This window comes from Solea solea, chromosome 13 (assembly GCF_958295425.1).
Source record: "Solea solea chromosome 13, fSolSol10.1, whole genome shotgun sequence".
NCBI classification, from domain to species: Eukaryota; Metazoa; Chordata; class Actinopteri; order Pleuronectiformes; family Soleidae; genus Solea; species Solea solea.
This window is the reverse complement of record NC_081146.1, coordinates 22,435,270-22,456,380: the sequence shown is the minus strand read 5'-3', so window position 1 is coordinate 22,456,380 and position 21,111 is coordinate 22,435,270. Positions and strand designations below refer to the sequence as shown.

The 21,111-nt window shown below is 40.7% G+C and overlaps 1 protein-coding gene across 1 annotated transcript; it reads right to left on the bottom strand.

Annotated features, from left to right (window-relative positions):
* Nucleotides 1–6,510: 6,510 nt before the first annotated feature.
* Nucleotides 6,511–16,657, bottom strand: rhbg (Rh family B glycoprotein). The gene is made up of 10 exons (XM_058648500.1): nucleotides 16,312–16,657; nucleotides 12,708–12,894; nucleotides 11,538–11,688; nucleotides 11,310–11,457; nucleotides 10,889–11,055; nucleotides 9,492–9,629; nucleotides 8,748–8,881; nucleotides 8,507–8,628; nucleotides 8,263–8,336; nucleotides 6,511–7,298 (listed from the first exon to the last, which is right to left on the bottom strand). Exons 1-10 carry the CDS (start codon nucleotides 16,487–16,489, stop codon nucleotides 7,218–7,220), a joined length of 1,380 nt encoding a protein of 459 aa, XP_058504483.1. The 5' UTR covers nucleotides 16,490–16,657; the 3' UTR covers nucleotides 6,511–7,217.
* Between the last annotated feature and the right edge of the window lie 4,454 nt (nucleotides 16,658–21,111).

The window sequence follows — 21,111 nt, the reverse complement described above, 5'->3', positions numbered from 1 at the left end:
TTCTAGGACTCTAGGTTATGACTTTTGAGGTGTTTTTAGATCCCTTTTCACTGTCCAATTGAGTGTTTCACTCTGTTCATATCTTGCTATGTTTTATGTATAAAATACTGCATAATCAAATGACTAGATTAGCTTGCTGGTTAACAAACTAACTAAGACAATATATTAGCCTCCAAATAACGTGACCTATGGAACCTGGAACGCAATTGACGTGGGCATGATGTCATTCCCATATCGAGATGACATCACAACTGGAATGCACCATCTGCAAATCCATGTAAAAGATGAGACTTAACAGTGTCAATATGGACACACACAGATCGGATCCGATCACTTGCAATTTATAATGTGAACAGTTGGTCGGGAAGATCAGATTCTGATTGGATTTGCTTACAAATCCGATTTGGGCAGCAGTCTAAACAAGGCCCAAGAGGCTTCATGATGATAGATGGATGGATGGATGGATGGATGGAGGGATGGATGGAGGGATAGAGGGAGGGATGGAGGGATGGAGGGATCCTGGTCCACACTGTTGACTTGTTTACAGTTCAGACAACAGCAATCAGCTGCCTGACCTGAGAGACCTGCGAGCTGAGGTGATGATGTTTTCTGTTGGAACTGAACAGCATTATGTCACATTATCTGGAAGTTGACAGAATTCATCCCATCACTCTTCCTCTCTGGCCTAGTGTGACTTCCTCACTGACCCCCCCCCCCCCCCCCATTCCATTCACTAACTGAGGCCCCACTGAGCCCCATGCTCCCTCAAAGGGCTCACTCAATTAACAGGACACGAAACCCCCGACCTCTCCTGACCCCTATCACATCTTTGTCACGCACCTCCACACAGCAAGCACCTCAGAAGCATGCTTGTGGTGGAAGAGGTTGATTTTGGGGAGAAGACGTGGAGACAGGTTGGGGAGGGGGGGGGGTCATTGTGGAGGTAAGGGTGTGAGGGGAAAGGGTGGTGAATGTTGGGGGGGTCACTCAGGGCTCTTTTGTTCTGGTGGTGTCCAGCTTGGCCCCCTTTCACCCCTGGTGGGTTTTATAAGGAGTGTGTAATAACTGCCTTTGTTGGTTTTTCCTCTGGTAATGGCTCCAGAGGGAGGCCTTGTTAACACGCGGGGTGCTAAGCCAGGGGACGACGCAGCAGCTCTGGGATTACAGGCTGCCCCCATTCTGCCCCTAAATGTGATCCCCTGCCCTGCCACAATGCTCTTTCAGCCGGTCGATGAATATGATTTCTTAAGATCTTCCTAATTGTAAAAGCCTCTTTTTGTTCAATCAACGGGCCTTAAATTTTGGGTTTGCTTAGTCACCTGAATTAGACACCCCAGAATTAAAAGGCCGGTATGCAGTTTGAGGAAGGATAAAGAGAAGTGTGAATTACAGAGCGGCACATGAACGATATAATGACCTCAGAGAATTTAAGTACGAGGAGGAAAAAAGGTTCTTATTAAAGACAAAAGCAGCAGGACTTGACTTAATGTTTCTGGGGGGGATTTTTAGGGATTTTAATTCAAGTCAAACATCTGGGTGTTTGAATGGATCTTTCAAACATATAATGTAACAAATCTTGTCTTTTCTTTAAGTGACTGTGTTAAAATGATTAAGGATCCCTGTGGTCCACTTCATCATGTCCAGCTCTAGACAATAATGTGTTAACATGCACATTTTTATGTTATGGTTGCCCAAATTTGGGTTTTTACATAAACTGTATGTAAACTTGTGAGAAAGGAAAATATATATATATAATTTACAAACAACTCAACCCAGGCTTCTCCTCTTGCCTGCATGCTGTGGACAATCTGCTGTTGTAAATGAGACTCGGACTAAGACATTAAATGTGGAGGACAAAAAGGTTGATGTCTGAAAATGTCCAAAGGGAAAATATCAGTGACATTCTAACTGTAGGTCTTTATCGTGATGTCATGTCTAAACTGTGTCACTTACTGTAACTGACTCATTTATGGGATTACAACATGTTGTCTTGTCGGTCACAGTTCACACAAAACTGTGCATAGATCACATCCTGGTTGTCTCATTCTTCTCTCCACACAGGCAGCACACTATCAACTGAGTTTAACTCACTGATTAGACATTAAAACCTGATACAAAACCCAAACTATCCCTTTGAACCACAACAAGGAAGAACACCTGCAAATAAATAAAAACTATATACACTTTCTCTATTAAAACTATAGTATAAAAGGGACCAATAATCCTGCTTTATTGAACGTGAGGTCCAGCTGCAGCAGGTCACACACATTTCCACTTTCACACGACGGACAATCGGCGCTGCTTTTGTTGACTTAGCTTTCACACGGAAGAAAAACTCAAGTGAAGCACTTCCCAGCACTCGTGCGGCAGAGGCAACAATTTCTACCCTCAATCAAGTGGCTGAAGCCGCTCTCCAGCTCAATGACTTCCTGTATTTAGCGGGGAGGAAGCGGCCACACCCCACCCTGACCCGCCCATGACACTCGTGCAACAATGTCACCCTCCTCACTCGGCGTCAGTCACAACCTCTCACTCAGTGTTTCCATCCACGGTGAAGATGTTAATTGGACGACAGGCGCAGGATACAAGCACCAGCTAGGAATTGATCTGTTGAATAAAGTGATACCTCTTTTTTAGTATTAGGTTTTTATTAATTAGCATTTTTGTTCCCCGCTTCTTCTTTTAATCTGGGATTAAAGGCCAGGGATGGGGACTGTGGAGTGTGAAGCTTAGTGCCAAGTTCAGTTTGACTCCAGTTGAACTTAGTAAGTCTGACTTTGACAAATTAGATTTAGTGAAACTTCAGTTAGACTAACATGTCAATCTGTAGTAAGACTAACACAATAATTCAACTTTTTAACATAATGAATGCTCCTTTCACAACAGTGAGCAGATGTTGAACAATGGATGAATGGTGTAATCTACTTTTGACCCTGAAAACCACTCACACAGAAGTTGTTCTTACTTCTAGACCAGTAAAGAGTTGGTACCAGAGTGGAACTGGGTTTTCTGTTAGGGCACAACTAGGGCTAGGGCTCCAACTTTGAGTTTATTTTCTCCTCACACATCATCCTCACCGGTGTTGATTGGAGTGTTGCGGTGACTGCGAGTGTTAAATGAGCAGTAATGAGTGCGTGCACTTGCAGAGGCACCAGCAACAGTGTTGGTATTATTTCTGCTGTGAAGGATTTCATCAAAACGTAAGCACAGAGACGACTTATGCAATCAGAAGATGTTGAAAGTTGGACTTTCTTCTCACTTCATTTACAGAGGGTTTGTTGATGCTCAACACCGGTTCACAAAAATAATATTCCCACACTACTGCTTCCCTAATTGCATTTTATAAGGAACATTTATAAGGGCCCCCGGAAATCTTCACATTATCAAATACGGCTCTCATTAAAAAGTTTGGACACCCCTGCTGTACATCTTCAGCCTGAGTTAAATACATTTTCCAGGAACTTTGAGGTGTGGTGGAAACACAAACCCCACAGATTACTGGGAAATAAAGTTTGCGGAAATGTTCTTGTGACTTTCTCAAGAATTACAAGCCGAATTCTCACCTGACGACTTCTGCCAAGCAGCAGATCAAGTCCATCACATATGTGTGCTTTAAAGTCGTGACATGACATATTTCAATGTACCAACATCTGCAGCAACTTAAAGTCACACTGAGTCACAAAAACAGAGCGTTAAGGCAGTTGGTGAACAGAATAATCACAGGGTAAAAGAAGAAGAAGAAGAAGACACTCACAGACGTGTGGAGATGAAAGCTGGAGCACGGACTGAAGACAAACGTGGAGGAGAACACAGGTGAGAACAATCACGGTGTGGGCAGGTCATCAAGAATAACGAGAGAACAGGAAGTTCATCTGTTCTCTTTTTTTTGTACATTCTGTTCAGGAACATTTTAATTCTGCTTATTGTTGCACACATGGACACAAAGTAACATGAGAAACTATGATTTGATCTTATCACAACCAGGAAATGATCACATGCTCATATTCTGACAAAAGCAGTTAAAACTCATTAAAATATTGTATTGATAAGCACATCTTGTCTGTTCCTGCTTTGTTTTGAAATACACTTTTTTACACTTTTCTTTACTATTAACCAAAAATCCTGACGTCAGCTTTAGTCTGCGCTTTAACCTCGTGAGGATCTTCCGTCCCATCAGCATGTCAGATGAAATGATGGCTTTAGCCTCGAAAACCCTCTAAAAACAGGCTACTGCTGAACAGGCTGAAGGCTCCCGAGAGGACCAGGAGGTCCTGGGGGAGCCTATTAACCCATTATGTTCATCTTCAGATCCACATTAAGGGCAACAGTCACATGCTCGCCGAGGGCTGAGCTGCAGGAGGCTCTACGGCTGCTCTGTGTGTGTGTGTGTGTGTGTGTGTACCCCCAGGCACTGAGCGGCACCATTCCCACACCGTGCCTTGCCCAAGGGCCACATGGAGAGAAGTGATTAAGGCCAACAATGGGATCAGGTCTCCTGGATTTACATGTGATATTTCATTTAAGGAGAGGCAGAAACTCTTGTAAATGATCTATAGAGTTCTTTAAAACAATCACACAAGTAGTTCAGTGTATGAAAAGTTATATAAATGATAATAACTATGAGCACTCGTGCAAATAGACTGTGTTTCTCCTTTTCCTTCATATCAAGTGACCATTAAGGTCAAACGCAAAAACAACAGGATTTAATAACATATGATTAAATGTTGGATGCTGCAGAATAATTATTAAGACACACAATTTAAAACAATTGATGTTATAATTTCGTCTGGTGTAATTTACTTTGCATTGTCTTCCACGTATTGCAGGTACGATCCCAAAGCAAGCACATCCCGCCGCCAGAAGACGTATTTAGACAATAGAATAATTACCATAATCATGATTATTTTTCGCTGCATTTTAATTAGCTCTATGGAGCTCAATTAAGCTCTTCAGTGTGAGCCTATTGAGTAAACAGCTGTCCACCTGTCTCCTCAATCCTGGGAAAAGGCTGCAGCGCTCGTTCACGCCATCAGATCGGGGGTGAGGGTGAGGGTGTGTGTGTGTGTGTGTGTGGTGAGATGGGGCCCCTGCAGCCCAGAGAGGGGCCCTCGATATGAGGGGTGATTAACGTCAAAGGGAAGTAGGCCCGGGAAGGACATGATAAATATATGCTAATAATAGGAATAGAAAACTTTGACTTTGTTATCAGTGACACTCAGTGTATACAATTTTGGTGAAATTATTTTCATTTGGTGGGAAATTGAAGATGAATTATCCAAAGTGAATTTTATGAGTGTGAGTGATTTCAAGAATGGTTGTTTTTCATGATCCCAGAATGAGTCCTTTTGTATTTAAATCGGGGACATCCTTTACAGCACAGCACTGTAAATGGACATTTCATTTTCTACTGTATACAGTGCTGAATTTCGATTGGAAGGATAACCACAGGAAACAAAGTTGCAAGGTCATCTCATAGGGCCCTGCATCACTCTATCACTATTAGAAAAAAAATGTATTTATAGTTTACTTTAGAAGCACTTCGCAATTTCACCGACACATGATGTTACATTGAGACATTGTACCTTTAAGTGAAGATTTCTGAGAAAAACAATAGTTCAAAACAATTTGAACTATTATGTGTGTGACAGAATCAGAGAGAGAGAAAGAAAAGTTAAGATGAGCTAGGTGAATTCAAGCCAGAGGCGGGTCAAGAGCAGAGGTCTCAAACTTAGGGCCCATAGGCCACATATGGTCTCTCAATATCAACTTATAATTATTTTTGTATATTTTGTATTTTTATATGTCTTTAATTACAGATTCATTTTGCATCATGAATCAGTTTTTGTTGCCGTGTACTATACCGTTCCATTTCAAAATAAACACTTTTATTTTGAAATTCGGTGAAATATTGTCACCCACACTGACTGACTTTTATTTCACATGACCGGCCTCCTCCTGACCAGACTCTGACATGGTCACCTGAGTTTGAGACCCCTGGTCAATAGACTTTGATGGGCCTCATGGAACCACACCTCCCTCTGGAAACTTATGAAAGTAGACCACAGACTAAAATCAGTGGTCTATAACGTGTATTTTGCTCAGAATAAATATCAAATGTCACCAATGATGCTACTTCCTCATCCTCGTCTCCCTCCTCTTCTTCAGTGGCATGGATCGTCCCTCACACACAGGTCCAGAGGAGACCTTTGTAACAGGGAGGCCTGCTTTCTGTGGCTGTTTGATCTCTGTGAAGTGAAAATGTGTTAATTACAGACAGAGTCAAACCCCATCTGGATTGGCGGCTTTAACCCCTTCCGCCATGATTGCTGCACAGTCATTAAGCCTTCAAGTGAAGAAAAAAACAGCACTAATGATGGCTGGTCTTCATCATAACAAGCAGAGACTTGATTGCATCTCCACTTGTCTCTCTTCCACCTTTTATAAAATATTAATTTCCTCAGTCAGAAAACCCCCCCACAAATTAATCTTTTTTTTTTTTCTTTCTGAAAATGCATTTTATTTCAGTTTATTTTAATTTTGAAAATACATAACTGCATGACAATGCTTATTATTCCACCTTCTATTCACTCTGATCATGGCATAATATTGTACAGGTATTTATAAATGATACAAGACAGTAAATACATCCAATATTTTTCAAGTGAAGGGAAATTTCAATGATTTATCAAATAGTTTTGCACTAAAAAATAAAAAGGTGTTGAATTTTGCCCACTCCAAACAAACAAGATACATAAGTCTATTCTAAGTAGTCATATACAGTTTAATATGAAAAATAAAATCACAGAAAGTCCAACACTTGAATGAGTAAATGCCTCATTATGTTCACTCAAGGTTCTGCATGTAAAATCCTCTTACTTACAAAAATATAAGTCACAAAAACCATTGTTTTTATGAAAATGTAACACAGTTTTAAATGATCTATCTTTGGTTTTGAAGTGATGATGATGATGGTGTGACAGTGATAACTGGGCCTTTTTGCAGGCCGCTGCAGCTCAACATCGACCTCTGGTGGTCACAGCTGGCAACAACATCTTCTCTATGAGTAGAATAATAGCTAGTGTTTTTCTTTCTTGCTTTTTCCCCCCTTTTCAAGTCACCTTTAGTGTATAAATTGTCAAGTGTTAGGATGATAAAACCTAAGTGTGCATGTGTGTGTGTGTGTGTGTGTGTGTGTGTGTGTGTGTGTGTGTGTCCATTTAGCTGTTGAGCTTCTCAGATTCCTCTGTCCTCACTGTGGTCAGCTGGTCATCATGATGAGCCGCCTCTTCTCCAGGCACCTGGACACACATTACACATTACATTACACACTTCAAATGTTATTTTTATTTATTTATGTATTTATTGAATTTCCCTCATAAAAATACAACTAAAGAGCCACTTATTTCTATAATGAATGACAGAGCTGTGTTTCTGTAAAACACACACACACTTGAACACGATTATGTGGGAGACTCTGAATGACGTCAGCCCTGAAGTGAGAAGGCCTGACTCTCGCGCTCGCTCTCTCTCTGACAGCGTGTGGTGGTGACTGTGCGCCACCTGGTGGTTACTCAGCTCCATCACTGCTGATGGACCAAGTGATTGCCGTTTTAACTTTGTAAACTTTCATTTAGGAGCAAAACGTTTATACTATGACATAACCTCCATTCTGTCATATACAGTGCTTAATAAAGCCATTAGACCAGAACCCAATGTAAGGTTTATTACTAAATTAACAGCACTGGTAACCATCTGTAATCATCTGTAATGGTTAATACACTAGTATGTAGAAGCTCTTTAACTGAAATGATATATTTGAATGCCAAATAATGCTAAAATGTAATTATTATTGTTATCCATGAGTTTTCAAATACAAAAAATTGTAATAAATTGTAAAGCACATTATAATTCCTTGATTAAGATGTCAAATTATAGTTATTTACTTGTATTCTTAATTGTTTTAGTGGTTGAATGTCATGCTCGATAAATTTCTGACGTCTCGGAGAAGAAGAGGACCAGTGAGCCGGCTCAAATTTGGCTATAAAAAGGTGAATTAGGTTTGTTATTTGCCAAATAAATAACAATAATACAAGTTTTTGAAAGATTTCAAATTGTTATGTTTTTGTGGCAATCATATTTACACACACATATACAGTATTTCGACTACCTCTATTTTCTTTATAAGTGTTTTTTTTATATATATACATGTTTGCCTGAGAATCATTATGAATTGATCATGTGATTTCATTCCACGAAACTCACCTCCCAGTAGATGCTGTCCTCGAAGCAGATGGTGTCAGGAGGAGCACCAAAGACAGGAAGCTTCAGAATGAAACCTATCATCAAAGAGACAGAGTGAGTGTCATTTACCGCACACAAGACTTTAACTGCATTTGACGATGAGGACTCTTGACTTCTTGACCGAAATACAAAATCATATGAAGTTACTGAGAAATCAAGGATTTAAGTCTTTGACTAATATTTGGAGAAGGGAAATGAGACCCACCAACAATAAGCCCCCCGAGCAGGGCGATGCCCAGGGTGACAGCGAGGGAGATGGCCTGACGGACACCCTGAGAAGACGCCTGGATGTCTCCACTGGCCACGTCAGGGAACACGTCTGCCAAACTGAGGAAGACACACAGAGGAGAGACAACGGAGCGTTAAAAAAAAATCCTCAATATTTTTTGTTATTTCAACCTGTCCACTGATTTGCAATTTTGTGTGGCTACAAATGAAACACTTACCCATCTCCATAAATCTCCTTGGTTGCAAAAGAGGCAGTGATTGCACCCACAATCGCACCCAGCACGCCGGGCATGCCGTGCAGATTGTGCACGCCGCAGGTGTCTTGGATTTTCAGCTTCTCCTCCAGGATGGGCTGAAAAGTGAAAAAAAAAATATCAAGATGGTGTGTGAGTGTGGCTGTGTTGGTTTTTACACCTCTGCCGCATGGTGTTATGTTTTCAGATTGTCCTATTTTTGTAAACGTCTGAAGAACAATGTTCACAGTTTTATGTCGCCATAAAAGTTTCTGTCACTCACCAAACCAAAGTCCACAGAGAAAATCAGTCTTTTTGCATCACAGCACACAAGAGCTGTTTATCCACTAGTGTGTTGTGACTTTGGTGTTTGAAATCCTTTGTTCAGATTTTACCTCAGTGACTCAAACTGCCCAAAGGAGGCAGCAGTAGACCAACAGCTCTAAATCACTGATTTTATCTCTGGAATTTGGTGCAGGAGAGTAAGTGCTTTACACACTTCAGTTTCCTATAGAAAAACACAGTCTAATTCTAAGATTAAAGCAAAGATACTGTAGACTCATGCAGGTGTAGATTTTATAATCTGAGTCTTTTGTTAAGTGGCTAAAATCTGTTTTCCTAGTGTTTCTGCTGCTGTGTCTCAGGAGCTCCAGGTGCATTTCTTCAGTGACCTTTACATTCCTATCAGATTGGGACATGCACTAACATAAACATCTGAAAAGTCCTTACTGAGAGGTACTTGTAGCCCAGGACAGAGATGATTCCAGCCAGGAAACCAACAATCATGGAGCCGAAAGGTGTCAGCATCATTTCCCCGGCTGTTCCTGCTGCAACTCCACCGGCCAGGGCAGCATTTTGGATGTGAACCTTGAAAGGACAACATATTGAATACATGAATTATTATGGTATTTTAAATAAGAGGCTTTTACCCTAGAACCCCTCATTATCTACTCATTTGAGGGTCATGGGGGGGAACTGGAAACTGGAGCCAATACCAGCTGACACTGGGTGGAGTCAGGCTACACCTGTACAGGTCAAACCCTTAACCTCAACCTTAACCTTAACCTTAACCACTAATTAAATCCTAATGCGGTGGAAAGTAGTGGACCTGATGAGCACCTGAGGACTACTGGTCCTGACAAGGTCCTATAGAGGTGACAAATACAAGCACACACACAAAAAACCCTAGACATAATGCATTCCATAAGTGCCAAACCCTTACCCTTAATCTTAACCTTACCTAAACCCAATTCTAACCTTAAAACCAGGTCTTGACCCTGAAAAAGCCCATCAAAAATGTTGGTCCCTACAAAGATAAGTTTGTATGTTTTTTTGGACCTCACAAACATATAAATACAAATACACACGGGGAGAACTATTTGAAGACTCAATATATGGTTTCACAACTATAACTGAAAATATTAGACGAGTAAAGTCCAATTTATAGTTTCTTTAGTGTCCCCAAGTCCGTTAAATGTCACATGTACACATGGACCCGTGCAGATCATGCTGTGCATGCTCCAGGTAGGAACACATAGAGGAAAACAATAGAAGAAAGTGGGTTCATGTATGAATACATGAAACACCAGACTGACACAGACCAGTGTTTAAACCCCGCCCCCCCCCCCAGTCCACAAGTATGAAATCATGTCAGAACAAAAGGGCCGACACAGCTGCAGGGGGGGAAAACACTTGCACCAAGAACCAGTTTGAAACATGTCACAGCCTCGAGACGAGGCGATGCCATCAACTGATTAGCTTGTCTTTACCATCAGCAGGCTGCAGTGTATGGTATGTCCACCCCCCCCCACCCCCCATGACAAGCGAGTGCCCTGAGCATGGCTCTCTCAGCTTTGATTACTATCACTGCAGGAATGTACCATCTTGATTGGAGGGTGATTTGCTGCTGAACTCTTTGACAGCTCTGATACAACATTTGACTCATGTGACTTCAGGTGAGTCACTCGTCAGCTTCTATCTTTTGAGTGACTGTCATTTCTGATTTCTGTGTGTTTTTGAAGTGCTTCAGTGTCTTCAGGGCACACCCCTGTTTTTAGTTCACTCTTCACTCTTCACGTTTTTGTTCTACTTCAGCTACGACGAGAGTCCAGCGAGTGTGACCTCACCATGTCCAGTTTGCCGTCATGTGCGGTGAGGGACGACAGGGCGTACGAGGACAGGGTGCAGGCGGCCAGGGAGTAGTAGGTGTTCAGGGCTGTGCGGTGCTGGTCGTCTCCGTGAGCCGTGACGGCAGAGTTGAAGCTGGGCCAGAACATCCACAGGTACAGTGTTCCTGCAGAGACGCACAACAGTCACAACAACATTTGGACAAAGATATAAAGACAACATTTCTGGAGAACATGATGACCATAGTTTAACCCTCAGTGCTCACACAGCACAGATCAGGGCCACAGGTGCACCCTTGGAATAATACACAACTCCTTATATGGACATCCTGTGTGTGTGTTTATAGTTCACATCTGTGTGAGTCAAAGTTAGGATTTATGTCGCATATTTTTTAAAAACCAACAGCAGATAAATGTTTACCAATCATAGCGAACAGGTCCGAGTGGTAGACGGAGCAGTTTCTGTGTTTGCTCTTGTCCAGGTTGGGTCGGTACAGGATCCGCGTCACCATCAGGCCGAAGTACGCTCCAAATGTGTGGATGGTCATGGAGCCGCCAGCATCTTTGGCCTGAAATAGAGTTTGTTTATGATAGTGTGTTATAGGTGGTCTAAAACCACTGGATTCATTGTCTGTTTCCTGTAACTCACCCCCAGAGCAGAAAGCACGATGTACTCATTGACAGCGAAGAGTGTGACCTCGAACATCGCCATGATCAGCAGCTGGACCGGACTGGTTTTACCCAAAACAGCTCCGAATGAGATGAGCACAGCGCCGGTGCAGAAATCAGCGTTGATCATGCTAAAAGAGACAAAGTCTGAATTAAAAGACAGTTTTGCAGTTTTGGATCAAGTGAAGGGATTTTTTTAAAAGTTCTCTCAGAGCTGATGTGAGTTTCACTTCTTTAGGCAGGAGATACTATAAATCACACTGACAAAGACATGTGAATAATGTGCATTTCAAATGAAATCTAGTGTGTCGTTGAAGGTCTGAAATAAAAATGCTGACGTCACAATTTCAAACTCCATACCAATAGCAAGGAACATTTTCAAGGTCATGTTGACTAAAAAGATAAAGATTAATACAAATAACATCAATATTGTTTTCAAGATGTCTGACAAAGTGCAACTCCATAGCATTGTTTGCATTTAGCTTGATTACTTTGTCGGTCAGCCTTTCCCTGCTTGTTTGCCCCGTGTGCAAAACACTTCAATACAAATATTGAACTTTGGTCATGAAGGCTCTTCAGTCTCAAAATCATAATCACAGGTTTACGCCAAAACGTGTCAATTCCAGCTTTAAATCCGCACTAAGCCTGATAAGCCTTAAAAACTGCTCCTCCTCCTCCAGGCCTGAACACACCCTTATTTATAGTCAAGTCTTAGAGCTAAGGGAATTCCTATACCTGCCTCCTTATCCAGATCTACTCCAAAATATAATGGTTTCTTCCTTGGCTTATACTCTATTCATACATAAACTTACTTGTGAAAAGCAGTTGTTCAGACACTTACAGGTAAAAAGTGGATCTATAATTTGGCATTTCCTGTCTGTAATTTCTTACATGAGCACACAAATGTCTTCCGGAAAAAAAGATTTGTAGACACTAAAGGACTAAGCAAAGGCGATGGTCTCTGTGTTTAGCTGTAAAATATACAGTATGACATGTTGAGATGTGACAACAGTGAGCATTATGGGATAAAGTGGTTATTTGTGCACTGTCCATTCTGCTTGTGGACATGTGTGGACCTGATTTGAAGACAAACATACTTCACATATTGGGTGTTTTGGTGTGGTGTCTTTCTTTATATATATATACAAACCTCTCCACTCCAATGTGGATTTTGCCCGCGTGCATGCCGTGGAAGAAGCCCTGCATGAGTGTCGCCCACTGCAGGGCGAAGGCTGCAATCAGGAAGTTGAAGCCCACGCTGCTAAAGCCATAGCGGTGAAGGAAGGTCATGAGGAAGCCAAAACCGATGAAGATCATCACGTGCACGTCCTGGAAACCTGCACAGTGTAGAAACAAATAAATATAAGTAAGCACTATGAGCTCGACAGTAGCGTACAGGAGCAAATAATACAGAACAAGTGTTCTGGTCTTGTTGTTTTAGATGAATGTTAATGAGACATTTTAAAAGGTTTCCTTGTATTTGTGGAATTCATGAATCTTTAAGGTTCAGATGAACAGTAATGAACAGTTTCTGGTCCAAATAATCTTTTTTATGATATTTTTTAGCTGTTTCTTTACGCAGACGACAGTCATGTAAAACTAACAAGCTGCAAATGTCCCTTATTTGAGAGAGGAGTTACTAAATCAAAACATGGGCATGTGTGCTTAAAAGTGCATTTAAAACACTTTATTCTTTATCAAAATTGTTAGTTAGTTGTAGCAGTTAACAGTAGTAGTCATTGCACTGATTGATTTCTGTCTAAACAGGATAGTATCACATTCTTCTGGGAAGATGCCAAGTATGTCTCCTTTTTAAAATCTAAAACTAACATTTTCTAAATGATCACTCCTAAAAATTACTGCTAAGATAAAGGGCAGCGACAGGGATTTGTGTTCTTGGAACAACTATGAGGTGGAAAAATATACGGAAGATGGTATTTTGGGGCGTGATATCATCCAATCAGGTGGGGAATGTGCGCATAACCTGAGATCAACCTCAGATCTTCTTCTTTTGAAAATCTCTACAGAAAAGTGTGGAAGTGCACCGCCAACAACTGAGTCAATTGAAAACAGCCACTGTCTAGTAAAGAGCACATTTACATAAGCTTCAGGGAAACAGGGTTCTTGGATTCAGCCACTCCTCAGACTCAGACTCCTCAGGCAGAGTGACTGCAGTGATGTGGTGAAAAGTTGTACCACATACGGCCCCTCAATTAATTGACCACTTAATGTCAAGTTATTTCTGTCTGATGTTGATATAGTAGATATAGTAGATTAATTTTGCATCAATATACATACATGTATATATATTTATTTTTATATATACATATATATATACATACATATATATGTATATATATTTATTTTATATATACATATATATACACATACACATACACATATATACAGTACATATAAAATCAGAGAAACGGCCATTCTTTAAAATACTGTTTGGATCAAAAGTTCGACTTCTGACACAGCCACAGATTACTTTGTTCACTGTCAACACACCGTTTGCTTTACCTAATCTAATCTAATCACAAGCATGTACAGAAGACAAGACTGCATTGACTTTATCATCATTGACATACAGTGGATTTACAAGATTTGCATGCTGCAATAACATGTCAGGTACAGTAGATGCCTGGCACTGCGGCTTGTTTACAGTGCAGATTCTTTCAGGTGTGCGATAGAGGCGATCCTCTGTCTCGCTTCCCATGAAATATATCAAGTTAAAGATTATATGGAGCTGTAAAATCCAACGGACCTTGAAAACTCTCTGCCCTTATTTTTCTTTCCTCAGAGTCAGTTCTGCTGTGGGTTGCCAGTGTGTCAGAGGTGAAGGTGGAGGTGTTGTGTGACTGAGCAAAGACTTACTTTTGTTTGAAGGTGAAAACAACCCACGTCCACTTAAGCATGTTATTTTAGCTCCTGGCAGAGGTAAAATCTCTCCGTCTGTGTATCCACGTTTTATAAAGTCTATAATCTGAGTGATGCACTGACACATTAACCACATTTCCACCAAGAGGTAAAGTTTTTTCACCCTTCCATTGCAGGAATAAGCACAATGTGGAGCTTCACACACTGCAGTCGACTGTTGACTGATCAACACCAAATCTTTACTTTACCTTTGTTTACTGTGTCATACTTTAATTTATTGGTGAGCTACACTGTGTCTCACTGGCATGACATGATAAGGATGGACTGTTCCAAACTGCACCATTGTGAGCTACAGTAACCTTTTCTTGGATTTTTTCCCTCTGTGGACTTTTTTTCATGGACGGTTTTACACACTGACACAAATTTTAGTGGCTATAATTAGTTTTTCCAGGTGTCCCCAGGCAGCTAAGCTTTCACTGAAAATGTGTATGATGAGCATTTTTACACGCTACACAGTCGTGGCCTGTTTTCTCCCGTCACCATATAAATCAGGAAATTAGCAACCAGTGGAACATCAGCGGAGTGGACGTCATCTTCATCAAAATGTTCCTTCGCAGAGAGAACGGGGCCCAATCCCAATTAGTGAGACACTGCATGTCCACAGCTCGTCCTGCTGCTTTTCCCACAGTGGACGACATTGATCAGGCGAGCTCGTGTTGTTAACGCGCTGACAGACCGCCAAATGTTTTGTATGCTCACAGGTCAGTAAAAGCCGCAGAGGGAGCATCATTCACAACAACTATGTGGAGTTTTAGTTGGGTTATTTTTCCCACGGCTAAAGGGGAAACACAGTGAGTGATCTGTTCTGGAGTCTGTTGTGAGTGCTATACACCTGCACAGACACATTTCTACTTTTATTTTATGATCATTATTATTATTTTAATTCATATGCTTTAATCTGGGCCACACAGTGACACACATGGCTAGCACTGTTGCCTCACAGCATGGAGGTTGCTGGTATGCAGCCTTCTGTGTGTAGTTTGCAGGTTTTCTAATGTAAGTCTAATTTAATTTAAAACACCTCTAAATTGCCTGTAGGTGTGAGTGAATGGTTGTTCGTCTCTGTGCGTTTGCCCTGGCGGTCTGTCCAGCGTGTGTCCCGCCTTTTCCCGCTCCTGAACGGAAGCTTTAATGTGAATCCTCAACACAGAGTACTGTTTCTCTGTGCGTTGCTTCACTCGTCATAAACGCTAAAATAATAATGCCGTGTTTACTCGCTCATGAGACAAGCCAGTTTAAACACAGTCATATTTACGAACTGCTAACTGAACTGGTGCATTCACAATGACAGCTGTGCAATTTGTTTGCATGGTGCAAAAGAAGCTCGTACTGTAAATGCAACTTTCATGTCCCACGAAGATGCAAAATTCATGTTTTGACCGCCAAATATTTGAACTCGAGTGAAAGATATGAAAGACATGACGTCATGAAAACCAGTTGGTGCTGTGATTCTAGTAAATGCTGGTTATATTTCCTCATATTATTCATGCAGATTCAACAGAACATGACTTTGCATGTCATAATGAATGGTTAATGATTTCTGCTTCCATGATTCCAAGTTGTATTGTAATGGCAAAAATGACTTCTGTGTAGCTGAAGTCGACTCTTTTCATTTTTTTGGTTGATATTTGTAGTGCAGCACTAAATGCAAAGTCCTTGAAGGTTCAAATCTACTTGGCAACACCTATTTCACTTAAGTTGCTAAAGTTGTTACCACTTGTTCTGCAGAAGGTTTGTTCGATCCTTCATCCAGAGGCTGTTTCACTAAAAAAAACATTGTGACATTACTGTAACCTCTGACCCCAGACACTCACTTGGGTAGCGGTAGTAGAAGTCATTGTTGTAGTCGCCGTGGCTCGCATTATGCCACTCCTTTGCATCCGTCCCGTGGTCATACTGCACCAGTGCACCAAAGAGGATGATGAGGATGATCTCTAGGATGAGGCAGGTTACCGGCAGCTTCAGCCGCATGTTTGTGGACACGTCCGTCATGGTGTCTTCAGTGGTGGGGCGATGTTGTTTGGAGCTGCGGGTGAAAGGGAGGTAAAAGATCCAGCACAGAGAGTTAGAAACACTCTGGTTGTCTCCTGCACGACTCAGAGGTGTCCTCAGTGCAGAGAGAGGGGGTGTGTCTGTGTGTGAGTGGGTGTAGAGGAGAGCTGTGAGGGATTGGAAGAAGATCAAAGATACACACACAAGAGTTGGTTTTTCTTCTGTTTGACCACACCCACCAGACCTGCCTCCTCTACACCTACACTTTGAGCTGCACTGCTGTTACTCTGTGAAACTTTTAGATTACTTTAATCAAGTTGTTGCTAAATGAGGTCACTCCACTCTCTCAGTGTAGCAGTGTTGTGCTCTCATTTTGTTCTCATTCCTGTGAATGGATCCAGTTTCATATAAAAACACTTTTATACATAATAGTCGGAGGTCATAATTCCTCAAGGAGCGGGCGACAAAAGTTATGTGCTGCGGAGCATTGTGGTGACAAAAGCAGCTGAGCTTGCCTTATGAAAATGAATTTTAAAAAATCCCCTTTGACAGAAATAATCACATGTGATTTATTTTAAAGGTCTCAACAACACTACACCTGTGGCATTAATAGTTCAGTGAGGATAAAGGTGTTAAAAATGCATTAAAATAAGCCTTCCGCCGTCAGAATACGCAGAAACATGGCATGACATGATACAGTAGCCCTTTTAAGCCTCACACTTAAGATTTGGAACGTTTCTACAAAAACATCTGGCTTAAATTGACACATTTTCCAGTAGTTTTTTTAATAAAAAAAAAAAAAAAAAACGCACAAATATCTAGTGTCTGTTCAATGTTAACATGTTTTGGAAACTTCAGCATTTACAGATCCTCCTACAGTGGCAGTAGCGAGAGGATAGGGGCATGATGGTGCCTTTGAGGAGAGAACACACAGGGAGTCGTCGATCGGATCACTGATTTGCTGAATTATTTGAAGGCACACTTTTCTTCTCTTTTAAAACGGGTAAAATATTATTTTCTATTCAGAACGGGGACGTACAATCTGATATTCCTCATGTCAGATATTATCTGTCGTCTGAGCCAAACTCATGTGATCAAACCAAATACCAGCTCTGAACAGGACCGTGGATACTACATACTCAGTGATCACAGTACAGGCAGGAGGAGGAGTTAGATAACGGAATACCTGTGTGTGTGCCTCCCTCTTCACCCTGTCAGGCCTAAAAAGAGATGTCACTCACACCTGTATCAGCATCGTCTATCAGTGAAGACTGTATTTTGTCCAGAAAGGTGAACAAACTGGCAGGAATGTTGTTTTGATTTTTAGGAATTTGAACTATTACCACTTGAGACCACAGGCGTCAAAAGAGATGCTGCGACAGAAGAGGCCTCTGTCTGCTCAGCATCCTGCCTGCTCGACACTCAGATTAGTCCAACCTCATCCGGCCTCTTTCTTCTCATTAATTAAACACCAACAATACATGAATCCTGCGTTTTGTGTTAGATACAAATATCACAACCTTGTGTATTGATAATAATATTGTAAGTGGTCTTTTTCACATCACGACCAAACATACATGCTCCAACTGTGCATCGTTCAGACATCCACTGAACCCTGGACATGTACCTGGAATTGTCTAGAGGGAATGTCACTTTGGATGTTTCCAGGAACTTCTCTCATCAGATCCATTTGTCAAATCCCTGGATAATGTCAGAGTGAGCTTGTGTGAGAACACAGCAGGAGATACTTCTCTACAAGTGAGTAGGCTAATGTTCTGCCTCAGGTGCAAACCCCTCATCTGGATTCTCCTGCTGTCATGAATGGCAAAAGCAGTAAATGTTTTGACCCAGTTCTCTGAATATTACTTGGAGTTCATGTCTGATTCAGCTAAATACTTTGCAGCTTGTGCCAAGTGAAGCATTTGTATGATACAGTATCATCATCAGACTTGACTTTTTTGAAAAAAGCTCCAGGATTGGATTAGTCAGTATTAGTTAATAGACAAAGAATCTAAAAGTTAATTATTTAAGATGTGACTGTTGTGATGTGATTGATGGCTTCAGAGAAACCTGACACATATTTCTCCTTCAGGGCATATGCAGTCAAGTCTCATCTCGTCTTTTCATCTGAACTGTCCTCATTCCTCACTGCCACATGTTTCACTTAAATCAACAAGACTTCAACTATATACATAAAAATATAATATAAGTAAAAATTTATAAATGTGTGTGCTTGTATGTACGAGGGTAACGATTGTATGAATTTCAGGTTGTATGAATCAGGTTTTTGTTCTGTATGTATACCTTGGAGTGCACTGAATGTATGTATATGTACATACATATATATACACTAAACTGAGGGAGTGTAACAACTACCACAACTACATTTCTATTGTACAGTTTGAGAAATTTCAAGTTAAATGTCTCGTATTTGCACCTTTTAATCAACTTTGAGATGTAATAAAAACAACATATTTCCATAAGTTCAAGACTGACTAGGTTGTGTTAAGGGTGTTAAGGACATCTACTACTAGCATACTGCAAATCAGACATTTTTACTGTACGGTTTGAGAACATTTTTACTGAGTATGACAGGTCCTCAAGAACCAGTTGAATGGTTGTAATAATGATTTTTAGTCCGTCCTACAATTGCTAGTAGCAATTTAAGACGGACATTTAATTATTTTATAACAATTGAAAAATATTTCTGCACTTCCTGATGCAGTCTAATGACTACTGTCATCGTTGTGATTCCAGAGCAGGGAGAAATTTGTGGCACACCATTAAAGTCTTGTGCAAGTCATATGACTCGTATGACATAATCATGTAAGAATGTAGATAAAACATAATTCCTAAAATGCTTGCAATCGCTCTGTAAATGTTGCAATAAGTCCCAGTAACTTAAGCGTGCTGGCATGCTAACGTTTTGGTATTAAGCACTATTGAACAGGTTTTGGGGTTTTTTACAAGCCACTTTCATCTGATAATGGCACTGGATGAAAAGCCAAATAACAATCAAGTATTTACAATCAAGTATCCTGTGGAGAAAATTAACTCCTGCACAAGATTTGAGAGTTATTAAGTTTCAGTTTATTCTAAATCTTGGTGCATTCACTTAAAAGTTGAATTCAACTACCTTTTATGACATGAGGTGTTTTGATTCAAGTGGGATTGGCGGCACCAGCTATATATTTAATTAGCTATTTTGCCTTCTTTTTTCTTATTTTGTCTATTTCTTGGTCCAATCCTTTCATTTGTACTGCACTTTGGCTCAACTCCTGTCCTTTGTGTGCTGTATGAATTAACTTTGACTTGACTGGTCAGGCTTCCAGATTAACAAAATACCTGCCTAGAACTACATGGATACACTCACTCACCCATTTACTTGTCTTCTACCGCTTTATCCTCCACATGAGGGTTGGAGGTGCCAATCCCAACTGACATAGGTCGGAAGGCGAGGTACAACCTGAACAGGTCGCCAGTCCACCACAGAGCCACATAAAGACAAACAACCACTCTACATGGATACATATGAAAGCAAATTTTGGTCATGTTTAAATATATATATAGTTTTAAGTGTTGCTTATGTCACCGGATTCCCTATGGTAAAGTTCAAACATGCACAGCTTTTCTGTAGAAGTGGGTGGTTCTTGTCACTAAATCTGTGCAGCTGGTGCAGCATCTCCTGAGCCCTTTAGTGATAACACAATCTCCCAATCAATAGTAACTTTATGGAGGCAACAGAAGTTGTGGCACCAGATGAAGCAAGATAAATGCAAGAACAAACCTGCCTGTTACAAGGCTGAGATAACATATCAAGAATTGACATAAGCTATTCTTTACAGGTAACATGCCAGTGTACAGTGACACGTTAGAGGCCTGCACACTCATTTCACAAAGACTATGTGTGCAGTGTAAAAACATCTAGAATTGAATTCATGAGGTCAAAGTACATCCCTTAAAAAAACAAATTCAGCAAATGGAATTTAAGCAAAAACAAAGTGGCTTCCCTGCCTCAACCTAAATTAGTTATAAATCTAAATAGTTTAAATTAGGATATTACATGATATGATTTTATTTTTAACTTTTTTATGTTGTCCATCTTGGAATGCAATTTTGTTAATACAGCACTGAAGATAAATATAAAAATGATAAATTTGATTCTCTCCCTCTCTCACACACGCAAATAAATATATCCATTTTTATTTATTTTCTGCCACATCTGAAGTTACTGGAGCATTTTTATGAAATTCTCCTTTGCATTTCCCTATAAATCAGATTTAGTGTTGTAGTATTTTGTGGAGAGAACTCTGGCAGCTCTAGGCCAAACAGAAGAAGAAAGCTATGGGAACAGTAATGGCTCTCATTCCCATTCTTGCCCCTCAGATCTTTATCTACCTGTGCGACGAACACACAGGGCGTCCATGTGTCACAAAACTAACTCGACAGGTAAGTAATTGGTTGAGGAGCCTCAGGCTCAGGCTAGTTCCGGATGAGGGTCAAAGGGACAAATGTTTGCTCTGCTGTGAGTATAAACTCAATGAACTTTTCCACATTAACTAATATGCAGGAAAATGTCTCCATGCAGTTTTATTTGAATTTGATGAAAATGTATTTCCTGA

Excerpts from the sequence above, each read along its gene's own strand:
- rhbg (XM_058648500.1), bottom strand. The coding sequence starts at position 16,489 with ATGACGGACGTGTCCACAAACATGCGGCTGAAGCTGCCGGTAACCTGC. Across the intron at positions 11,689-12,707 it reads ATCCACATTGGAGTGGAGAG|CATGATCAACGCTGATTTCT; the intron begins GTTTGTATATAT and ends TGTCTCTTTTAG. Across the intron at positions 11,458-11,537 it reads TCGTGCTTTCTGCTCTGGGG|GCCAAAGATGCTGGCGGCTC; the intron begins GTGAGTTACAGG and ends ACTCTATTTCAG.